The sequence below is a fragment of the Ochotona princeps genome, chromosome 4 (assembly GCF_030435755.1).
Source record: "Ochotona princeps isolate mOchPri1 chromosome 4, mOchPri1.hap1, whole genome shotgun sequence".
Classification (NCBI taxonomy): domain Eukaryota; kingdom Metazoa; phylum Chordata; class Mammalia; order Lagomorpha; family Ochotonidae; genus Ochotona; species Ochotona princeps.
In genome coordinates, this window is record NC_080835.1 from 8,591,210 (window position 1) to 8,614,066 (window position 22,857).

Here is a 22,857-nt window from a genome sequence, read left to right on the forward strand (position 1 = left end):
GAGGGGGATGTTGTTGTCCGGCAGGCAGGGTGTGGCAGCGCTGGTGGGGAGCCGGGGCTGCTCCCCCACAGGCACAGGGTACGGAGAAAGCAGAAGGCAATCTGGAGACTGGGAGAAAGGGCATACTCCTTGCAGCCTGTGCTTGAGCAGACACTTGGCAGACACCCTGACGCAGAGGAGAAGCAAGTCCCAGAGTGGTACATTGAGCTGCCTATGATCACACAGCAGGGAACAGCACGAACTTGGGTCCAAAATCAGACTTGAGGGAAACGAGGTGGCACATTCCAGCTGGCCAGCGTCAGCACCACCCAATCTCAGAGTAACTCTAGCAGCGTCAGCCCCAAGGGGCACTGGGCAGCGAATGGTGATGAGTGAGGGCTGGCCAGCCTCTCGCTGAGGGTCACTCCGTTCTGGCGCGGGTGTCCGGCAGTTTCCTGACCAAGTTAACCTTGGGCTCCAGTCCAGTGCCTGCAGAAGAAGAGGCACTCTACATGGGAAGCCTTCCTGGAGGAAGAGGCATGAGCAAGAAAAAAAAAATCAATGGGGTAGAGGCTGCAAATAGGGTATGGCAGGACAATGGCAACCAGCCTAGGCAACCTCAGAGAATGAGCACCCACTTCCTTGTGGGGGAAACTGAGGCACAGAGAGGCTAACCTCCCTGAAGTTTCAGAAACTGGAAGGGGAACTGAATCTAACCTGGACTCCAGGTCTGCGGTCCCAACTGCAATACTGATTTATCCCTTAGTTAGAAGTTCTAAGGGGATCCTGAGGCCATGGGAGGTGGGGGCAGGAGTTGGGGGACAAGGGCCTGTGCCAGGCCATACAGCCAGCCAGGGACGAGACCAGGGCTGCGCCGACCTTCCGGAAGCAGCATGCTAGGTGAAGTGGGGACAAGCACCCCAGCCAGGGGGCCCGGCAGACCTGGGGCCTCAAGCTGCCAGCAAGCGTCTCACCGTCCCCAGCCCGGAGCCCAGGCAGGAGGCCCCAGGGACTGTGCCGCCTGCTGAGCTGTGGGAGTTAATAATTAGGTGTGAAGGAGGCACAGGCCTGCCTGGGAGACGCCTCCCTCACGCACTGCTGCTCCTCAGAGATAGCAAAGGTTAGCGTGAGGCTCACCAGCCTGGAGAGTAGAAAAGGTCCAGCCACCTCTCCTCCCTCCAGCCCAGAGAGACCCACAAGGCTGGCTCCTCAAGGATGGACAATGACACTGAGGAGCCCAGAAGGTGCCCTGCCAGAGGGTCGTGCCCAGTGTTCCTGGCCATGAGCTCAAGGGCTGTCCCATACGTCCCATCAGGCCTGGGCCCGGCCCTGGAGGGGAGCTTAGGAGAGAAGCCCTGGAACACGGACAGGTGAGTGCGAGGCCTGGGTCGGGGGAGGGACATGGCACCACCCTATGGGGGCATGGCAGGCAAGAGGCGCCCACATTCCAGGATTGGGACCTAGAAGAGGTCAGCTAGACAGAGGGTGAGGACAGGGGGGAGGGGTGGTCGTCCCTGACCGAGGGGGTGAGGACGGGGAGGGTGGTCCTCCCTGACCAGGGGGGTGTGAGGACAGTAGGGAGGGATGGTCCTCCCTGACCGAGAGTGAGGACAGGGAAGGGGTGGTCCTGATTGTCCTCTCCAAACTGATGGGAGCTGAAGCTTAGAGAGGGCACGCCACTGGTCCTGGGCTACCCAGTGAGCTGAGGGCAGACCTAAGGGCAGAGTTGGGGCCTGGGTCAGCCAGGCTGACGGGGCTCTTGCTCCTCATCTGACTTCAGCCATGGGCTGGCAGAGAAAGGGAGGGGATGATGGTCCGAAGAGGGGGGAGAGAAGAAAGGAGGCTGTGGAGGGCAGTGGACATGGGCAAAGGACACATCTGCCTCCCTCCCTGCCTGCTGGCTTGGGCACCTGCAACTCCGAGGGAGCCTTTTGGTGTCTGGGTTGTCTTTTTTAGGGAAGAAAAAAACAAGTCCAAGAACGCTGGCTCCTTGCTTCTCCCTGGCTGTGTGACATCAGGCGGGTCTCTTGGCCTCTCTGAGCCTCTCCTTTGCAGCTCAGGAGTAGGGGGTTGCTGTGCTGTCGGGAGGAGGCACAGCGCCCATGGGAGCTGAATGCATAGATGGTTCTGGTTAGTGACCCTCTCCCTGGCAGGAGTGGCCGGCACACACTCACCCTTCTAGACCTTGCTCCACAGCCTGCTCAGCCTCCTCCCTGCATGCCTCCCCTGGCCACAGCTCTGGGCGACACCTCCTCCACCCTTATCACCCAGGCTCTCCACTGCCATTTTTTATCTGTTGCCCCAGCTGAGAAAGCAAGGGCTCCAGGCCCTAAGCCCGGCTCCTCTGCGTCGTCTCCTCCTTCCCCTACCCAGAGCCAGGAAGAGAAGAGTTGCTCAATTCTGACTTGGCGAAGGATAGAAGTCAGCAAACAGACGCTGACATCTGCTTGGGGCCAGCCCTGAGCCAGACTGGGCTGGGTGGAGGACACCGCTCCAAGATGCAGCTGGCCCCTGCCTTCTGCAAGTGACAGTCATGGACACACTGGCCTTGTCGGGAGTGGAAGCGCGGACGAGAGGCCTGTTGTGAATGAGTCTGGAACGTTTTTGCAAGGCGTGCTGTGAAGGGATGCTTGGATTGTTTACTGCAGAAGGCAGCTTCTCCACTCACCAAGTCCTGGCGCTCCAAGTGTGCGCTGCTTCCAGCTGGGAAAGACATTCTGTTTTCTATTGCGAGCAGAGGTGCCCTTTCCTTGGCAAGGAGTGCCCTGGGCAAGTGGAGGTCCTAGGAGTGTGCTCCCTGGGGTCCCAGGAGGACAGAGGCCCCAGCCCTTGCTTGGGCCCATGGTTTGGGCTTACAAGAGTAGCTGAACCAATGAAGGAGTAGACAAATGAATGAAAGGCAGCCCCAAATGAAGACCTGCTAAACTCAGGGTCTCTGAGCCTGGAAGTGGTGTAGCCAGCATCGTAGTGCCCCCTACCGGGGGAATCCCTGCCCTGACAGCCCCGGCCTCCTGCAGACAGGCAGGGCGGAGCCCGAAGCGGGTAGGGATCCAGACCCAGGCTGGAGACAGGTTCTGTGGAGGCTGAAAGCGGGGATGGAGTGGAGGTAGGGAATGCCAGGGGCGGTGGGCGCCGGCAGACAGGTGTCCCACAGGGACAGGGGACCTGAGCCAAAGGTGAGCTGTAGTCCGGAGGAACACAGCAGGGGCCACCCTCACCCCTTCCCACATGCAAGGTATGGCTGGCAGGTCAACTGAGGGCGTGAGGGGCTGCTGGCCTTGGTAGTCATCCACGATAGTCAGGAGGCTGGGAGCCATGGGAGCTTCATGGGCAGGGGTAGCCCAGGGCCAGTGCTGGGCTGTGCTGGGCTGCTTCCTGGAGCATCCCGCGCCGGCTGCAGCATCCCGGGGATCCAAGACCCCCTACTCGCCGCTCACTGTCCCCCGCGGCCCCCGCAGCCAGCCGGCCGGGGGGCGGGGCCGGGCACGTGTCCTCGGGCCGTCCCCACCGGCCACGTGACCGGGCTGGGGCAGCAGCAGGGCAGGGAGGGGAGCGCTGGCCTGGCGGGAGGGCCGACTGCCCCAGCGGCGGCGGGAGGGACTGACAGGCGGCGGGCTGGCGGCCCGCGGGGCCCGGGGCGGAGTCGGCGGCGGCCCGGGGACGCGGCGCGTGGCGGCGGCGCAGCCAGGACGCGGCGGCCGGGCGCGGGGAACGGCGCCCCGAGGTGCCGGGATGTGGAGCGGGTAGGTCCTCGTGTACGCTGGCCAGGGCTTGGGCCGCGACTGCGTCCCCGGGCGGGAGGATGGGGGGTTGGGGACCAGTGTCCCCCGCTGGGTCTGCGTCCCAGCCGGGCCTGCGGAAGGAGCAGTGCCTGGCGAGGACAGCAGCGAGCCGGGAGAGAGGGAGCGAGGATGCTCTGGGGGGAGGGATGGGGGTCTCCCGATGGTCAGCAAGGCGGGCGGCGGACTGTCCCGGCGTGACAACGCCAACTCCTCCTGGCTCCTCGCGAGCGCTGAGGGGTGGGCAGGGGCACTGTGTGTACGCCAAAGTCCATCTGGTCCCGCACCTGGATGAGGGATGAACTCTGGAAAAGCGGCGTGGCCGGGGCAAGGGGGCTGGGTCTTAGTCAAGGTCGCAGGCAAGTTGATGGCAGAACCTCCTTCTGGGCTCCCCGAGCCTGGCAGCATTGACCGTAGGCCTTGGGCTGAGGGCAGCAGCCAATGGATCTGTTAGGGGGAACATTGGTTTTCCCTGCTGGTCCCAGGTCCTGGCTCTTGTGATGGGGCATCCCTGCCCGGTGTGTGCAGAAGGTTGTGGACTCTCCTGGAACGTGGCAAACACTTCCTCTTCCCAGTGGCCTGCAAAGAGCAGTCTTGGAGGAAATGTAACTAGAGTGGGGGTGGCCAGGGGCAGGCTGAGATGCCAGGTGCAGTGGGGCATGGTCCCCAGCACGGGGATGCTGGCAGCATGGGTTCCCCTAGAGCTGGGGGTGGGGGAGTAGGGGACGCTGGGACTGTCAGAGGAAGAAGAGCTGGTGGGGGAGGGAGGGTGGGCCTAGGGAGAAGGTGCTTGGTTGGGTAGTCCTGCCAGTGTTCTGTGCACCCCGGAGGGAGTGCAGCTGACCTGGAGGGAGCTTGTGACCTCTTGGGTTGGCTGGACCCAGGGAGAACAGCTGTGTGACCTCAAGGGTGAGGCCTCCCTCTCTGGGCCCCAAGGTGAAGTCAGTGGATTGCGCGGCTAGAGCGATGCTGGTCAGAGAATGCCCTTCCCTGAAGGCTTCCAGGCGGGGACCTCCGAGAAAGTTCAGCAGATGGAGGAAACTCAGTGTCCCTGACAAGGCTCTGGGTGCAACCTCCCTGCCGTATTGCCAGGACCCTCCTCGAGTCAAGGGTCGCTGCTTTCACAAGTGAATGAGTAGGGAAGCTAGGGCAAAAGTGGAGTAGCCAGGACCTTGATGCTGAAATTGCTGCCTCCACATCCAGAGTGAGAGGTCCAGGGCTGTGAGTGGGCGATGGGTGCAGCTTGGGACACGCGCCACTCCCCAGGGGCACTGCCTCAGCACCCTCATTCTGACAGAGCAGCTTGTGCTTGGGACCGCCAGTGGCTCCCACCGACTCTGGGAAGTAGGTACGGGTGGCTGGCAAGTCAGTGACCCTCGCCGTGCTATTTCTGGGATTCCGTTTCCTCCTTGGCAAAAGCAGTTGAGGTGTTGCTGGGTGGCTGAGCTTCGACAGTGGTTGAGTCCCAGCCCCTTCATGGCTCTCTCCCGTGGGACTCCCAAGCGTGGGCCTGCACAATGAGCCCAGAGTCAGCGCCAGTCCAAGCCCTTCCCCTTCCCCACAGTTTGCCTTGGAGTCCTGCTCTGGGGAGGAGGAATGAGGGTAGCATCATGAGTCCTTTTATTTAAACATATAAGAAAATTTTCTTTTCATTGGAAAAGCAGTTTCTGAAAGAGAAGCAGAGACAGAGATCTTTCATCCACTGATTCACTCCCCAAATGATTGCAACAGCTGGAGCTGGACCATTCCAAAACCAGGAGTGTGGAACTTCTTCCAGGGTTCGCACATGGGTGCAGGGCCCAAGCACTTGGACCATCCTCTGCTGCTTTCCCAGGCACATTAGCAGGGAGCTGGATGGGAAGTGGAGCAGCAGGGATATGAACTGATGCCCATACGGGATGCTGATGCTATGGTGGAGGCTTAATATACTATGCCACTGTGCCAGCCCCACCTTTAGTACTCTGCATCTTACACAGGGCTGGGCACATGAGATATGGTCAGCAGAGGCCAGAGCTTGAGTTTTAGGCTGGATTTCAGCTTGCCGAGTGGCCCTATAACATAGTTGGGGCCCCATCCTTCCCAGTTTCCCACCTGACAGATGGGGCTCATCACACCTGTCTCTAGGGAGAGCTGTGCCCTAATGGAGTGTCTGCCTGGGAAGTGGGGAAGGCTATCTTTGCCCTGGCTGGACACTGGAGAGCTCCATGACTACAGGTGTCCCATACTAGCTGTGTGATCCTGAGCAAGCCACTCAGCTGGTCTGGTCTTAGGGTCTGTGATTTGCCACCTGTGAGGCTAAGGACAAGGAGCTGCCGACCCTGAGATGGCAGCTGACGTGTGGCCTGAGGGGCCCACCCTCCGGCAGGTGGACATGCCCATGGGGAAGGCATTGCATAACCTTCACAGGTGCTGCCTCCTGGAAGCCCTGCGTGATCTAGCTCCCCAATCCCCTCCACAGGTGGAGGTCTCTTTCCTAGGCTTTCCCGACATCGGTTCTCAGCAGACCTTGGCAAGCAAGGAGCAGGGATGCCAAAGAAATAGAGTATGGGGAGAGGGGGCTGGGGAATGCTGCCAGATTCTGTGTTGTGCAGGTTGGAAGCGTCGTGGCGAGAGACGAGGCTTGGCACAGGACTGTGAGCTTGGCACAGGCTCACTGTCCACACTGGAGGTGTGGGCTCTGGGGCTGCCTATTCCACTTGGACGAAACCACAGGACACCGTAAACAGATGTGAGGCGTACACTGTGTGCCCCACCCTGTACCGGCAGAGGAGGGAGATGAACCCCACACACCACCAGGCCTGGTGCTGACTGCGTGGAGAACCTCTCCCCTGCCGGGGAGGGCAGAGCAGGGCAGGACAGGGCAGGACAGGGCTGGGCTAGCCACCTGCTCCAGGGATCCTGACCTCTGAGCGACCTCCTAGGCTGCCCCAGACCCTCCCCCTTCCTCCCTCCCTTGGTCGGGACCTGCTCCTGCTGCCCCTGCACCACCACCACCCCCCGCTTCCTCCAGGCCCACCCTGGTCCCACCCTACTTTGCGTTTATCACCCCGTGGGGACACTCAGGCTGCCTCACCCACTCCTGGGTCTTGTTCCACTTGCCCGCCTGGCATCTGCGGCACAGGCATGCAGAATCCTGCAGTTGTCCTGGCTGGCCCTGTCCCCTCTGTCATTGCTCACTGTCCTGCCACTTCTTCCCCAAGGCTCCTGTCATCCCCTCCCCTGTCCCTGTCACAGTTCTCACCTTTTCCTTTTTTTTTTTTTTAATCTTATTTTTTGGACCCCCCCCCACAGCTTCTCCTCTGTGACCCCTGCCAGCAAACTGCCTCAGCAGCCATGTCACCGCTCCCACCCCTCCCCTTTGGGGAATGGCTCTGACTTCCTCCAGCACTGTCTGCATCCTGCCCCACTTCCCCAAAACCACCATTCATCCGCTCTCCCTGGAGGCAGGGTGACAGGTCACGTGTGCCCACACTCCCGGTTCACCGTCCAGGCTGCTGGTTTTTGCTGTGTGTTCTGGCAAGGTCGCCGTCCCTCTCTGACACTCTGAGTGGCTCACGGTTAACACCAGGCTGGGAGTGCATTTCCAACACCCACGTGGTGACACCTGTGCCTACCCAGGGTGGGCTAAGAGCTTACAGGCCGGGATGGGGCTGAAGACTGCAGCCAAGCCTTGCTGGGCTGCAGGCTGGCCAGGGTCCCTTTGCTGGGATCCTTTGGGTTCCCAGAGACACGTCACCCAGCTTTCAGCCTCAGCCTTCGCAGCCCCAGACAAGACAATCGGAGTGTGTATGTGTGTCTGCATGGGACCCCTGGCCACAGCGCACAGAGCCCCTGGCCGTGACACTGTCCCTTGGAGCCAGGCAGGAATCAGTATTTCCACGGCCTCATTGGCACGTGGGGCTGTTGGCCCACGACGGAAGGAGGGACTGGCCCCAGCATGCCCTCCCAGCCCTATCCCTGCCGGGGTAAGAACTGGCCCAGCTGAAGCTGCTGTGCTTCTTAGCATGGGTCTATGGTTCCTGGCGGTAACCCTGGAGTCAGTCATTCCAGGCTACAGCCAAGGACATGGAGACCTGACGGCAGGCTGGCCAGACAGCTGGCTAGGCTGGAGCCCTCGCAGGACCCTCCCTGGCTGCTGGCCAGACCCTCCTGGTTACTGAGTCAGGTTACTGAGTGACCGAGGGTGACTCTGCAGGTGGCTGTGTTATCCTGCCACCATTGCCTGCTGGGGTGGGGGGACAAGGCATGCGGCCATGGCGTCTCCCTGGTGTGTGCTTCCTGGGGAAGTGACCGGTGAGGCCTTTCCTGAAGGAGCCCAGCGGATGGGGCTACTGGCTGCCCCACAGCTACTGCTGACCTGCCACCTCTCCCTGAACGACACCTGTTGCGTGGTTTCTGCAGCCCAGTCCAGATACTGGGTGTTGGGCTGGGGTGGGAGGGCAGGGATGGAGCTATAGGGCTGAGTTCTCCCCACCCCCTACACCCTGCTCCCTGCCAGGTGTTCGTACCAGGGCTTCCTTGCAATGTGTGGGGGCCAGGGCCCAGGGCCCCTCCTCCTTCTGGGCTTTCTGAGTGACAGGGACTGCCCTAGGAGACTAGAGGTGAGGGAGGGGCTACAATTACAGCTTCCTGTTGAGCACCGGGCCTTCCTTGCCCCACTCCTGCTCCTAGGCCTTGGGAAAGCCGGGGTGACTGCAGGTGGTCCTACTGGTCTCACAATTCCTGCCCCTTGGATTTAGGCTTTGGGCTTCTCTCCAGGCAAGGAGTGTCTTATTGTTTTGGAAGCTCAGGCCCCCCCCCCCCAACCCAGCAAGGGAGAGGTACCCATACAGCCTCTCGGAGTAAAGCAGAACCTTGTGGAGACCAGCACATGATGGGTTAACATGTTTGGCTGTTAGAACAGGGCCCAGTGCCCCCTGTCCCAACTGAAAGCCAGGGGTGGGGCGTTAGACTCCTTCATGGAGGGCCAGAGGTCCAGGTGATGCGGGTGACTGAAGCTCAACACGTGGGAAGAACTGGAGGCCTTGCTCATGTAACAAAAAGGTGTGAGTGACAGCAGAGGTGGTCCCAGGGCTGGTATGCAAGAGCTGGACTCCTGCCCCGTGTCCTGGGCTGTCCCTGTGCGTCGCCCCGCCCCGCCCCTCAGCCTGCTGTCCTTGCTTCTTCCACTCCAGGCAGCAGCTTCCTGGATGGAAACCACCGTCAACCTTTCCCCACCCCCGCCAGGGCAGGGACCTGCAGTGGCACCTGCCAGCCCCGGAGCCTGTCCAGGTGCTGGGAGCACCGTTTACCCAGCGCCCAGTCAAACAGCTTCTCGTTTGCTTCCCAAAGCACCTCCTGCAGGCTCCGACTGCAGAGCAAGCTGGGTAACCTTTCCAGAGCGCGCATGGACCCTGGGCTATGTCCTGCTACTCTCCCCAGTCAGGCCCTTCCTGCTGGGAGGGTGGTTCCCAGGGACAGAGCTGAGCGTGAGAAGTCAGACTGAGCCGTAATGGAACCAGAATTCCCTCCACAGCCCAGAAGGCTCACACCAACCCCCAATCCTCCACCCAGACCCAACAGCCTTTGCTTCTAAATAGATGCCAACCCTCGTGTTCCTCACCCTAACTGCCGTGCCGCCGTGGCTGGAGTCTCAGACCTGGGCTGGGGCCCTAGCCTCATGCCTGTGCTGTGTGATCCTAGGCAAGTCCCTGCACCTCTTTGAGCCCCATCTGTAGAACCAGAGCAGTGCTGGTGTAAGAATGTTCAACAGGACGGCGTGGTCAGGGCAGCATGCCTAGGGCACAGAACAGGATGCGGACCCCCCCAAACATGGGTGCCAAGGCACCTTTGGGGGCAGAGAGGAGTTGCCACATGCCCTGCAAGGTTCAGGGAGCCCTGGCCAATCAGACCCCATCCTCCCCCAGGGAAGGGTCTCCCCGACAGACCCTGTTGCTTCAGGACTGATACGGAGGTGTCCCCAAATTTACCCTCAAGGCCCTCATCCCTGCTGGGCAGAAGAAGCCCCAGGAGACTGGAAGCCACACAGTGGGTGGGTTTCAGCGCCCAGAGTGGGCTGAGCCAGACAGCTGGACGGGACCTGAGAGGGGCTGGGAGCAGACTCACTGCCACAGCTACTGGCCGTTCTCGGAGCCATTGTGTCCTATCAGGAGGGAAACTGAGGCATGGTGGCAAGGACAGGAGCAGACACTGGCCCCAGGCTTGCCTCTCACCCATCCTCTCAGCCCCTCCCTCCTCAGTCTCACCTTGCCCAGGCCTCTCCTGCTGGGAGCCCTCTCCCCCAGCTTCCCCGTGGCTACCAGCATCCTGGCCCAGTCCCCCGCCCCTCGCCCAGCCCCTGCGGTCAGCAGCTGCTGGCTCAGGAGCTGTGACTTTCTGCTGAGCGAGCAAGTCCAGAGGTGCTGTCTTGGCACAAACCACGGCTGGCCAAGCCCTCCTGTCCTTCCCTTCCCCCTCCAGGCTCTGCAAAAGCAGGGGTGTGCTGGGGGGGCAGGGTGAGGATAGAGCCTTCAGCTGCAGGGGACCAGGCCCATGAAAGGGGGGTGTTTGTCTGAGCTCACCAGACAGGCGGGAGGGGAGCCAGGGCCCCTCCCTGAAGGGACAGCAAGGACAGGAAGTGGGGCTGCCCTGTTCCAGCTCTGCAGGCCCTTCCTGCCCCGGGCCTGTGGGTGCTGACCTACCCTGCAAGGGGCAGAACTTACCAGAACCATTTCCCACAACATCTGCAGGAACCGCTTCCCATGAGCCATATGTGATGTGTATTGAGGCACTGTCGTGAGTCCTGGGGCCAGGACCTCCCCACCTCCTCTCCCCTTCCCCTGGGGACCTGAATCATTAGGATAGACCCGCTTTGGGGAAGCATGGACAGCAGTTCTCAGACTTCTGTTATACATAAATGTTTGACTTAGCAGCTTCAGTATAGTTTGTAGATACAATTCTGAGAATACAGTATTTCCTTTCTCTCACGCCTTCTTTTCTTTGGTGTTTGAGATAACATATTATACATACATTACGGTCAAAAGCCGTAAAGCTTTTTGTTTTAAGTAATTTGTTAATTATGTAAGAGGCAGAGTGGCAGAGAAGGAGAGACACAGATATTCCAGCTGCTGATTCACTCCCAGATGGCTGGTCCAGGCAGAAGGCAGGAACCTGGGACTCCAGCTGGGTCTCCCCTTTCGGGCACAGGGGCGCCCAAGGACTTGAACCATCTGCTGCTGCTTTCCCTGGGCACATTAGCAGGGGGCTGGAGAGGAAGAACACCAGCCAGGACTTGAACTGGCACACTCAGATGTGCCACAATGCCAGCTCCTGAATTTCTCAAACCTTGTACTCGCCTATTGAGCAAACATGAATTGAGGGCCAACTGTATATTGACCCCCTACTGTGCTGCAGGGGCCAGAGATGCAAGAGCCCCGTCAGAGACTTCATACTTGGGCATCCTGTCTCTGTGATAACCCCAGTTGTAGCTGGCCCCATTTTCTTTATTTAAAGATTTTTTTATTTCTGGGCCTGGTGCGATAGCCTAATGGCTAAAGTCATTGCCTTGCATGTGCCAGAATCCCATATGATCACTGGCTGCTCCACTTCCCATCCAGCTCCCTGCTTGTAGCCTGGGAAAGCAGTCAAAACAGTCCAAAGCCTTGGGACCCTGTACCCGTGTGGGAGACCCCTGAAGAAGCTCCTGGCTCCTGACTTTGGATCAGCTCAGTTCCAGCCACTGCAGACACTTGGGGAGTAAATCAGCAAAAAAAAAAAAAAAGATAATTTCTCTTGGAAAGGCAAATCTACAAAGAGAAAGAGAGGCAAAGAAAAAGATCTTCCATCCAGTGGTTCACACCCCAAGTGGCCACATGGTTGCAGTTGAGCCGATCTGGAGCTCGGAGTCAGGAGCTTTTGTGGGTCCCCCATGTGGCTAGAGGGGCCTAAGGGTTTGGGCCATGCTCTGCTGCTTTCCCAGGCCATAAGCAGGGAGCTGGATGGGAAGTGGAATAGCTGGGACATGAACTGGCACCCATATGGGATGCTGCTGCATGCAGGTGGAAGATTAGCCAACTGAGGCGTCATGCCCGGTCCCTGGGCTCAGCCCTCCAGATAACCCAGACCCTAAGATTCCTGCACCTGCTGATGTCTCTGTTTGCCTTGCAGCCCACCCCAGCCAGATGAGGGCCTGCCACCACCCCTCGCAGCCAACTCTATCCCCTGGAAGAGTGCAGGCCCCTGCAAAGGCTGCAGGGAGGCCCCGGGAGACCTGGTGGACGCCTGCACCAGGGAGGAGGCCCCGACTGAGGAGGGCCCTGCGGCTGCCAAGCTGGACATGTCACGCCTGCGCAGCTCCTCCATGGAGATCCGCGAGAAAGGCTCGGAGTTCCTAAAGGAAGAACTGCGTAAGGCCCAGAAGGTGAGGGCTGAGGCTGCACGGAGGGACCCTGCGGACAAGGACCAGCCTGGAAGCACGTGGCCGTGGCTCTTGCCAAGGGAGAGTGACCCCACGCTGGGCACAAAGGAGGGACCCATTCTTGTCATGTCTACTTAAAAAAAAAATTGACAGAGCTCCTATCTGCTGGCTAGCTCCCCCAGTGTCCACAGTGGCCCAGCCTCATCCCTCGGGCTGGGGTCCAGGCCAGGGGGCGGGAGCTCATCCCCAGCCTCCCTCGTGGGAGGAATCCAGTCACATGAGCGCACCATGAGAAAGCTGAAGACAGAGTGGGACAAGCCCTGTTCCATGGGATGGGGGTATCTTAACCTGTAGGTCAGACTCCCCCGTGTCTTTTTTTTTTCCTGACAGGCAGAGTTACACAGAAAGAAGGAGAGACAATCTTTTGTCTACTGATTTACTCCCCAAATGGCCACAATGGTCAGTGCTAGGCTGCTTTGAAGCCAGAAGCCAGGAGCTTCTTCCAGGTCTCCCACATGGGTGCCAGGGCCCAAGGGTTTGGGCCATCCACCATTGCTCTCCCATGCCGTTAGCAAAGAGCTGGGTCAGAAGTGGAGCAGCCTGGACTGATAATGACTCCCATGTGAGATTCCAGATCTTTGGGCAGAGGCTTAACTTGCTTTGCCACAGCACCAGCCCACCCCATGTCTTAGTTAACTGACATTCGCAAATCTTGCCTACTCGAAGGCTGGTCTAAGCTGCAATGGATGGATGAACTGGCAGGGCTGCGGCCTCACGCTATGGGCTACAGATGCATCACCAACTCACACCAGAGGAATTGAGTTCAGGCTCAGAACTTGGCATTCCGTAGCTGGGGGAGGGAGCCTGAGCAGGCGCCTCAGCGCTCCCAGCCCCTGCCCTGCACCCCGCAGGAGCTCAGGCTGAAGGACGAGGAGTGTGAGAGGCTGTCCAAGGTGCGGGAGCAGCTGGAGAGAGAGCTGGAAGAGCTGACGGCCAGTCTGTTCGAGGTATGTGGCAGGACAGCCTGGAAAGCTGGGGGGTGGGGCTAATGGCACCTCTCCACCAGCTCACAGGAGGCTGCCCCCTTCCCAGGAAGCCCACAAGATGGTTCGAGAAGCCAACATGAAGCAGGCGGCATCAGAGAAGCAGCTAAAGGAAGCTTGGGGCAAGGTGAGGCCCATCCCTTCTAGCCCTGGCCCTGCCAGATCACCTGCCCTGCCTCATTGGGTCACCTGGTGGGTGACCTGCCCGGCTCTGCTGGGGCACCCGCCCAGCACTGCCAGCACTGGCCTGCACTGCCCAAATGGACCCTTGTGTAGCTCTGGGGAGTAAGGACAGGCAGACCCAGGACAGGGGCCCTGAACCCCCCAGTGTTTCTGCCAAGACGTCCAGGGCCTCTTGGGATTGGGTGGGGCTGTAGACCTTGACATTCTCTGTGTTCCCAGCTGTTTTACAAAGCACAAACTCCAGGGAGCCTCCCACACCTCAGAGCAGCTTGCCTCTCTGTGAAACACGTGGCTGGGGCCCTTCTGTCTTCCAAGGGCCCTGGGACTCCCAAATGCTCCCAGCACAGTCTTGCTCACAGTGGAATCCAGAGTGGACCCTGTCTCCTCTGTGAGCCTCAGTTTGTCCATCTGTTACATGGGTGTCTGGGTCCCTGCCTCAAGTTCCCGTGGTATTGAGTGGAGTTAGGTACTGGTTGCTACCCAGGGTTAGCCACCCTGGGTCAGCCAGGGGGGCATCCACCAGCCGTTGAATCCCACCCCTGCCCCTCGGCCAGATCGACATGCTACAGGCGGAGGTGACCGCCTTGAAGACACTCGTCATCACGTCCACACCGGCCTCTCCCAACCGCGAGCTGCACCCGCAGCTGCTGAGCCCCACCAAGGCCGGGCCCCGAAAGGGCCACTCGCGTCACAAGAGCACCGGCAGCTCCCTGTGCCCGGCTGTGTGCCCCGCCATGGGGCACAGCCTCACCACCGACAAGGAGGGCAAAGAGGTGAGGGCGGTGGGCAGGCCGTGAGCATGGGGACAATTCAGCCAGATAGGGGTCCGGTGAGGACCAGAGTGACCCTGTGGCCCTGCTGTGTGGCCTGGAGTCTGTGCTGCCCCTTTCTCAGCCTGGGTGCTGGGCTGCTAGGGTGGGACACACACCTGTGATACGGGACACCGGGGCCTTGGCCTCCGCGGGTACAGTCTCCCCACCTCGCGGACTTGCAGGGCCAAGGGGCTGAGCCCTAAGTGACCATGGCCCAGGTGCTCCAGCCCACCTACAGGCGCCCCTGTACTCCAGGATCCACGGCGCCCTCCGCTGAGACAAGTGTGGCGTTTGGAGAGTGTCTCCCTCCCACCTGGGCTGTGCGCCTGGGGTCCTGGTCCAGGCTGGGCTGCCACTCCCGAGCAAGCAAGGCCACCGGGTAGGGTCCTGGTCTCCTCACGCTACCCTGGCCAACAGGACTGGCGAGATGCAGATGTCAAGAGCTGCACCCCGGGCACACCTGGGAGAGAGATGAGAAGGAGAGGGGTGGTCAGCTCAGCTGCATGGGCCCTCACTGCTGAGCCCTGCCAGGTCTCTGTCCCTGCCGCTATCGGGAAGGAGGCGCGGGCAAGGCCCCTGCATCCCCTTCCAAGCTCTATGCTTCTAATGGGTCACTGATGTCTCCTCCCTACTGTCTGTCCTGTGCACCTGTCTGTCCGCCTGCCCCGCCTGCCCAGCCGGGGCCACCTCCCCTCCTGTCTCTGCTGCTGTGTGTGATCCCCAGCAGGGCTGTCCATCTCACCTACGAGCCGGCCTGGCAGCTCCCGCCCACGGAGCCGCCTGAGGCCCCCACCTCCGTCACCTCTCTCTCCTTGTCCCGCCAGGTAAATGGCTCCAGAGAGGGGACCTTCTGCCAGTCTCATGCACTGTGCATGCAGCCCAGAGCAGGCCCGTGTGGTCCTTCCCACATCTCCCTCCTCCCACTCCTGTGTGCATGTGCCTGTGTGTGCGTCGGGGCCAATCCAGGCCCAAGGGTCCAGCTGTCTACTTTTTCTCCTCGAGGAGGGTTGTTCATTCTGTAGCTCCGAGAAGCAAAAAGCCCACCTGGAGATAGAGCTGGCAGCTCGTGGTTCCCCGGGGGCAAGAGGCAGAGGGAACTTCACTCCCTACTCAACCTTCTCTCCCTGGCACGTCCTTCCCCGTCGGGATCTGCTTCTTCTGCCCTGCTGGCCCCCAGCACCCTGACTGCCCCTCCCCGGCAGGTGGACACCACCCTGTTCGCGGAGTTCCAGGCCTGGCGGGAGTCGCCCACCCTGGACAAGAGCAACCCCTTTCTGGAGAGGGTGTACCGGGAGGATGTGGGTCCCTGCCTGGACTTCACCATGCAGGAGGTGAGGCGGAGACAGTGGCCAGCCTGGGGCTCAGCCCCCACCACCCAGGGAGGACCCCAACCCTCACCAGCAACCCTTTCGCCCTGCACCCTGGTCTTTGCAGCTCTCGGCACTGGTGCGGACCGCTGTGGAGGACAACACACTCACCATTGAACCTGTGGCTTTGCGCACCCTGCCTGCCATGTCGGTGGCCCCGGTGGAGTGCGGCAGCACTAAGTAAGCTTCCTGCCCATGAGGGAGAGCCTCACCCCGCCTTGGGCCACACCCAGCAGGTGGCTGGGGAGGACAGAGTCTCAGCCTTCCCCGATGGTGGACACGGCAGGAGAGGGACAGTTATCCCATACAGAACAGGGAGGGCCTTTTGGGGGGGCCCAGGCCCTACAGGGGGTACAGGAACCGGACTCTGCCTCCCCTGCCTGGGCTGTCCCAGGCTCCTCTCCCTCTCTGGCCCTCAGCTGACACAGAAGTGACCCCCGACTGCCGACAAGGCCTCTGCACATAGGTAGCCCAAAGATCTTGTCCTCCATGCTACATGGGCAGCACTAAGCAGGGGCAGCAGCTTTTGCTGCCCTTTGACCAGAGACTGGGGAGGATTCCCCTCTGGCAGCCCAGGGCGTGATGTCAAGATGGGAGTGGAAGGGGACCACATGAGCTGGGTTTTGACAGGATGAAAAGAAGCTTGCCTTCAGGCAAAGGGAAGAGAAGTTTGTGTGTGTGTGTGTGTGTGTGTGTGTGTGAGAGAGAGAGAGACAGAGAGAGACAGAGAGAAGTTGGGACTTTAACAGAAACGCCCCAGGCAGTGGGTAGGCAGGGAGTTAGGGATGAGCCCTCCTGGGGTTAGAGTAGAAAGAGGTTTGGCTGGCATTTGGCATCAACCACCAGCCACTTCTGGTCTGTTTCTGCCACGCGGCGGCGAAGTGCTGCAGCCAAGGAGTGAAAGCTCTTTGAACCTGGGATTCTCCCTAACAGTTCCCTGGGTAATAGGAAATTCCCCACCAGCAAGGACGAGGGGCAGAGGAGGTGGGCTTGGGGAGGGGCCGGGAGGGAATGTCCAGGGAGAAGGCTTGGCCTGGTTTGGGGTTAGTGATCCTGTGGGAACAGCAAGAAGGGGAGAGACAAATGGGTCACCCAGAGTTCTCTGTCCAAGCAGAGTTTGGAAATGGGACCCCAGTGTGCGCGTGGCTGGACATGCAGGGGGAGGCCTGCCAACCGGGACGAGTGGGAGGAGTGGTAGCCTGGGACAGGCCTGGCTAGCAGCACCTTGGACCCATGGGGCAACTGATGGGGATGGGAGGGGGTGGATGGGCAGCAAGTGCCCACCTTGGTGGTGTTAACTCCTGGGTTTGAGAGCTATGGTAACCGATAATGGGGAGGGGGTAGCTGGCACTTTTAGATTGGATGTGCTTTGGTGTTCCTGACCAGGCTCCTCCAAGCTCTCCTACACAGGAAGGGCGAGGCAAAGGGTCTTGGAGCAGGATCCAGCCAGCCTAAAGCATCTTCACGGGGCTTGTTGTGCCTCCGGGAACCCAGCTCACTGTCACTCCTGCCCCCATGTCTGCTCGCTGCCCCTCCCTGGGCACACCAGTAGCAGCCACATCCCATCCAGCACCCTCACAGCCCCCTCTGCTTTCCTCCCAGCACCTGTGCCCTAAGCGGGCTGGCCCGCACCTGCCACCACCGCATCCGACTCGGGGACTCCGAGAGTCACTATTACATCTCACCCTCCTCCCGGGCCCGGGTAAGTCAGACCTCATAGGCAGGTGCTGACTCAACAGGTACAGAGTACAAGGGCCACCCGGCCCAGCCACGTGTGTGAACGCTCAGGCTGGGGCACCAATCACGTCGAGGCAGCAGCTTCCAACCACGCGCACTTAGCATGGCACACCCCTGGGTCGGGAGCCTGGGCACCAACTGTTCCTCGGGCCCCAGTCCCAGCCACCAGGTGTCATTCCTTTCTGTGTCCAGGGTTGTCTTCCAGGCGCCCTTTCAGGGCTGGTGATGGAATTCAGTTCCTTGTGACCAAGGCCCCTGTTGCCTGGGGACACTTGGGTCCCAGAGGCTGCCAGCGGCTCCCAGGGCCTAGCCACAGCCTCTCAGCAGGTGTCCATCACCACTGTCAGTTGACATCAGCCAGAGGCTAATGCTAGGGCCATTGGGGCTGTTCAGAGGGGCCTGGACCACAGCCCTGTGGTCAAGCAGGGGGAAACCCCAACTTGCATCTGCACTTCTGTGGGGACCAGGCCAGCCAGCTGGTACTGTGCGCAGGGACTGTGTGAAGGGCCTGGAAGGATCCAGAAAAAGTCTGTTTAGAAAGTTGTGCCAAGCAGACAGTGAGTAAGGAGCTAGCTGCTCCTCGGAGCTTTCTGTGGCCTCCTGGGAGGAGCAGGCCCAGAAGGGGTTGAATGGCTCCGTGTGTCAGGCAGCAGTTGGGGGCCCTGGCAGCGTGCACAGGGCATGGGTGCACACGAGTGCACACGTGCAGATATCTCAGCTGTGAGAAGGGGTGGGGTCCGAGCCACAATGCAGGGACCCCAGGTCTCTCCAGCCTCCATCCTTGTCTGCTTGTCACTGCAGCCCCTGGCCCCCATGAAGCTGTGCCCAGAGCCCCCAGGTCAGTGGTGCTCCTTTCTCAAACCGACCAGGGTTCAATGAAAGGCCACGTTCCTGAGCACCTCCCAGCCATGACCATGCCCAGCAAGATTTCTTCTGGAACTTTCTTTATCTGGGTGTCGGGAGGGAGCGGGGAGATGAGGCAAGAAGGAACTGAAATAGGGTGGAGTTGGCAGGGAGGGGTGGTCTCTCTACACAGCACAGCCCTTGGGGAGGCCATTCTACCCCTGCCACTCCCTGTTCATGAGCCCAACACCACGGCCTGGCTCCTGCCCTGCCCACCTCGCAGCCCTGTGGTCAGCCCCCTGAACTCGCTGTCCTCTCTCTCACCTCCTTGTCCTTGCCAGGTGCCTGCCCCTGCCCCATATCCTGCTGGGGAGAGCCTGGCAGGGGCACTGCCCTTCCATGCAGCATCCCCGCTCCCCAGCATGCAGACAGGTGGCCCTTCCCCAAAGTGCTGGATGTCCAGTGGTCACTGCCTTCCACACTGTCCACGTTGGGTGGCCTAGAAGCACGCCTGAGACGGGGCTTGGTGCAGCTCCCAGGACAGCAGGATGCCACGTGGGTCGGAAGGGGTGCAGGATGCAGAGCGTCACCAAGTGGGAGTTCTCCACCTAGTATGAGTTCTTGGCAGGGTCCCCGGGGTTTGATACAAAACAGGCTTCAAGTCAGTGGGGGGCTTCTGGTGTCACCTCTCCTGGTGTTATAAGTAGCATGCCAGCTGGGACTTCCTACTCTGGTTTCAGGCCCACAGTGGCTTGTCAGGGGACCCCGTGTGTGAGGGCTGGCAGGTTACAGGCCACCTGCTTCTGCCCTCAGATCACAGCCGTATGTAACTTCTTCACCTACATCCGCTACATCCAGCAGGGCCTGGTGCGACAGGATGGTGAGTGCCCCCTGCTGGCTGGTGAGGGGATGGCATCCAGGGGACAGTCGAACTGTGGGGAGGGTTGGTGGGATCCACATGTCTTACAGCTAAGGCTGGACAACACAGCTCCTCATCCAGGATACTAGCGAGGGGCCACTGCAGGCTAGAAAAGGGCCCCCGGTCACCCTGGGTGCTGAGTCATGTGGAGACACGTGCTGCTGGGGCTGGCACTCGAGGCCCCGTGTAACGGGGCTTCCCCTGTGGTGCTCTCGCCCCGTCCAGCCATGGTCCCGGCCACAGCAGTGCTCTCTGCTCCTCACCCTCCACCCTGGAGCGTAGAGGTGGGAGGACCTTCCCAACTTGGAGGGCTAGGCGCCCCCCATGATGGGGGTGTGAAGTTGAGGCACACTGAGCCTTGATACCTGCCAGGCCAGAACCCAGACACTGTGATGCCACTCGCTGCTTGGGGTCAGGGCAGGGAACCGTCTGACACCTATGGCGTGTGATCCCCGGGCCTGGGACCGCCAGAACTCAGCTCCTGCATGTGTGTCCGCGTCAGGCTGTGCAGTGGCTGTTGGCACATGGTAGCTGATCCCTGCAGCTAGCTCAGCCCTCAGTAGCATCCAGGCTTCAGCCCCATAAGGCCTCAGCCACTCACCAAGGCCATCATCCTGAGGGCCTGGGGACCCCAGTGCCAGGGGAGAGGGCCAGACCACACACCCGGGGTGACGCTGAGCCATCCCTGTGTGCCTGCAGCAGAACCAATGTTCTGGGAGATCACAAGACTGCGGAAGGAGATGTCGCTGGCCAAGCTTGGCTTCTTCCCTCAGGAGGCCTAGGCCCCTGCCCAGGCCTGGAGCCAGGCTCAGACCTGCAACACCTGTTCCAGGACAGACGGGCGGCAAGTCCTGGAGCCAACTCTGAGCTAGAAGCCGAAGGGATGTACAGACAACCAGGCTGGCAGGGGCAGGGGGAGAGGGGAGCCGCCCTGAGCCAGCACCAGCTGACTGTCCTGGGACCACAGGCTTGGACTGCACGGCATGCCTCATCTCCTTCCCCACTGGGTTCTGCAGCCACCAGAGAATTCCAGAATAGCACCAAAGACCAAGGAAGGAGCTTGGAGCCATGCTCTGGGGGCTCGGAGACCTCCGCTGCAGCCGGAAGCCCCTCCCCCAGCCTCAGGAGCTGCCGCCTGTAGGTGCCTTGTTGCTGCCGTGTCTTCCAAAGGGGACTGTCCTGGGTGACCACATCTCCAGGTCATGCCCCTCCTCAGTTCCCAAGCCTCGTGTCGCCAGCGCCCCTAGTAGCCATCGCTCACCCTCTTCCCAAGTGGCCTCCCTTGAACTATCCCACAACAGCCCCTGCTTCCCCAAACCCCCACGGGGCAGCAGAGCTGGACAGAAGAGCTGTTCCAGCTGGCAATAACCCCAGAGCATTCTGAAGAGAAGTCAGGGCCCCTGCTTCCCCTATAACCTTCCTCCCTCAGCTCAGCCCCGAGCTCCGGGCAGGAGGCTGTGTTTCCAAAGCCACTTGGAGGATTGGGGTCTAAGACAAGGGCAGGGCCTCTGGACCCTCCTGCCTGTCTGCTACTGTGCGTGGCATTCCGACAACAGCAGCCTCGCTCACGGGGCTGGGCGAGGTGAGCAGGACCTGGACCCACCCTCACCCATCCCCGGCCCGCAGGGCTGGGGCTGCCACCTGGACGCATCCCTCACCACACCCGGATTTCCTCTGAACGGAATGTAACATGATCTCTATTTCATAAAGGAAGGCTTTGTTGGTGCAGCTGGGGGGCCACGCGCAGCTCCGCTCCTGCACCCCGGGGCCTTCTGCCAGGCTTTGGGCATCTGAAGGAATGAAACCAAATCCTTTCCTTACCCGCCCTCGTGCTAGGGATTAAGCTCAAATCCTGAGGTCGCCCCCAGCGGCAGCAGCTCTTTCCGTGGGGAGGATATTGCTGGCCTCCGAGCCGCTTGGCGTGCTCTGGGGCTGCGGGCTGCCCCTGGGAAACAAGGCCAGCTTCCCTTTCCCTGTTGGAGGCCTGGGATCCAGGCTGCCTTCCTGTGGCATTTTGGGTGCTTCCCTCCTCTGGGTTTCCTGGCTCTGCAGCTCCCGTCTCGCAGGAACCTGGAGCTCAGAACTGGAGCAGCAAGGCCGCCTGGGACTTAGCAAGACTGTGTGACAGGAATGATTGGTGATGCCTGCCTGTGGCAGCAGCAGCAGCAGCACAGCTAGCGATGCCAGGGACTCGGGCATCGGGTCTTGGGTGGCTTCTTGGCCAGGGGCAGCAGTCACAGGTAGCGGTGGCCAGGACCTGGAGCAGGTCCTGTGGTGGCCATCCCTCTCCCCACCTGTAAGGGCTGCCAGCTGACGACCGCAGGTACCTTTGCTGAGATGTCAGTTGGGGACCTTCCCACTGGAATGTCTGAAACAATGAGCCACCCAGCCCACCAGCTTCTCTAGCCAGGGGCCTTGTGCCCTGGTGTTGGCCCACCTGCCTCTCTGTTTCATCTGTGATTCCCAGAACCCGGCCTCCTCTCACAGTCCTCTGTTCATTGCTCAACAAATGCTCAGGCACATCCTGTGTCGGGATTCTGTGCCAGAGCAGAGAATGTCAAAGGGGCAGGATGGCAATTTCTTAAAAAAAAAAAAAGCAGGGTGGGGGGTGAACCAGTCCTATACCCCAGGTGGGAGAGGAGGAGGAGGCAGGGGAGGGTACTAAGTCAGAGGACCCCACGATCAGACCTGGGTCATCTGGTGCGTGAGAGGATGCAGGGCTGGGCCCTCGAGGTGTCCACCCATGCCCCTAGCTGTTGTGTGCCTGGTCCAGCCACACCCAGGACCAAGCTGGGGCCAGGCGACATGCCAGGGCCTGGCCAACAGTCCCAAGATATTCGAACCTGGCTCCCAGACCACAGGTAGTGTTAGTTGACTTTAGCCACACAAAGCTATTCCTCTTTGGTGACCTTTCTGGACGTTCTGTTGAGCCTCTGTCAGTTCCCTGGTGCATCCGAGTCATTTTTGGTCTCCTTGGCTGGCTAGCAGCAGTGCTGGTCTCTGAGGACAGCTGGAGACACCACACTTGGTCATGCACATTGCGGCTCCTACTGTGTTCACCCGGACCATGTGCCAAGGCTGTGTCCTTAGGGGAAGCCAGTCCCTACTGGGGCCTCAGTGTTCTCAGTGTGAGTTGGGAACATTGGGCAATGCAGCCCTCACAGCTTCCTCCACTATTTTTTTTTTTTAATTTTGAAAACATAAAATTGACCATGTCTGAGTGTACAGTTCAGTCATGTTAAGAACTTTGTGTTGTTCTGAAATAGATTTCCCAGAACTCAAAGACTGCAGTGCTGGGGCTGGTGTTTGGCCCAGTGGTGAAGACAGTGGTTAAAGACGCCCTCCCCATCATTGTCTCTGAGTTGGGTCCCCAGCTGCTGGCTACTGCAGACTCTAGGGAGCTCCAGCGATGTCTCAAGCCAGACACCTGGGAGGCCTGGACTGAGTTCCTGGCTCCCAGTTTCCGACTTGCCATTACAAGCAACTGGGGCATGAAACAGCTGATAGGAGCTGGTGCCTCACTTGCCTGCTTACTGGTCCTTTCCCCAACCCTCTCAAAGAACCAAAAACTTGTCTCTGCAAAGCTGACACACAGCCATGTTAACTCTCACTTCTCCCTTCCAGTGCCTGGCAGGCATCATTCCATGCCAGGGAGCTCCTCTGACTGGCAGGTAGTGGAGTGTCCTCTGTATTCAGTCCTGGTGTCCGAGGGGACCGACACTCCCCATTCCTGTAACGGAACACCTCCCCTCTCTCCCTCCCCTGGGAAGGGGGACACTCAGGTTCTGTGCCCTCCTGGT

General features: G+C 60.3%; 1 protein-coding gene across 6 annotated transcripts in view; it reads left to right on the forward strand.

The window, feature by feature from the left end:
- RAB3IL1 (RAB3A interacting protein like 1) overlaps window positions 1-20,766 on the forward strand; it is a 38,862-nt gene extending 18,096 nt beyond the window's left edge. Inside the window, exons 1-11 of one of the 6 annotated variants that reach the window (XM_036493979.2) lie at window positions 3,582-3,722; window positions 11,904-12,156; window positions 13,065-13,160; window positions 13,246-13,323; window positions 13,934-14,152; window positions 14,869-15,015; window positions 15,394-15,522; window positions 15,626-15,738; window positions 17,161-17,260; window positions 18,952-19,018; window positions 19,757-20,168. In XM_036493979.2, coding sequence (XP_036349872.2) covers window positions 3,712-3,722; window positions 11,904-12,156; window positions 13,065-13,160; window positions 13,246-13,323; window positions 13,934-14,152; window positions 14,869-15,015; window positions 15,394-15,522; window positions 15,626-15,738; window positions 17,161-17,260; window positions 18,952-19,018; window positions 19,757-19,839 — 1,296 coding nt within the window. In that variant the 5' untranslated portion in view covers window positions 3,582-3,711 and the 3' untranslated portion in view covers window positions 19,840-20,168. The other 5 variants (XM_058662939.1, XM_058662937.1, XM_004599327.2 and 2 more) reach the window with 5 other exon arrangements.
- The last annotated feature ends 2,091 nt before the right edge of the window (window positions 20,767-22,857 follow it).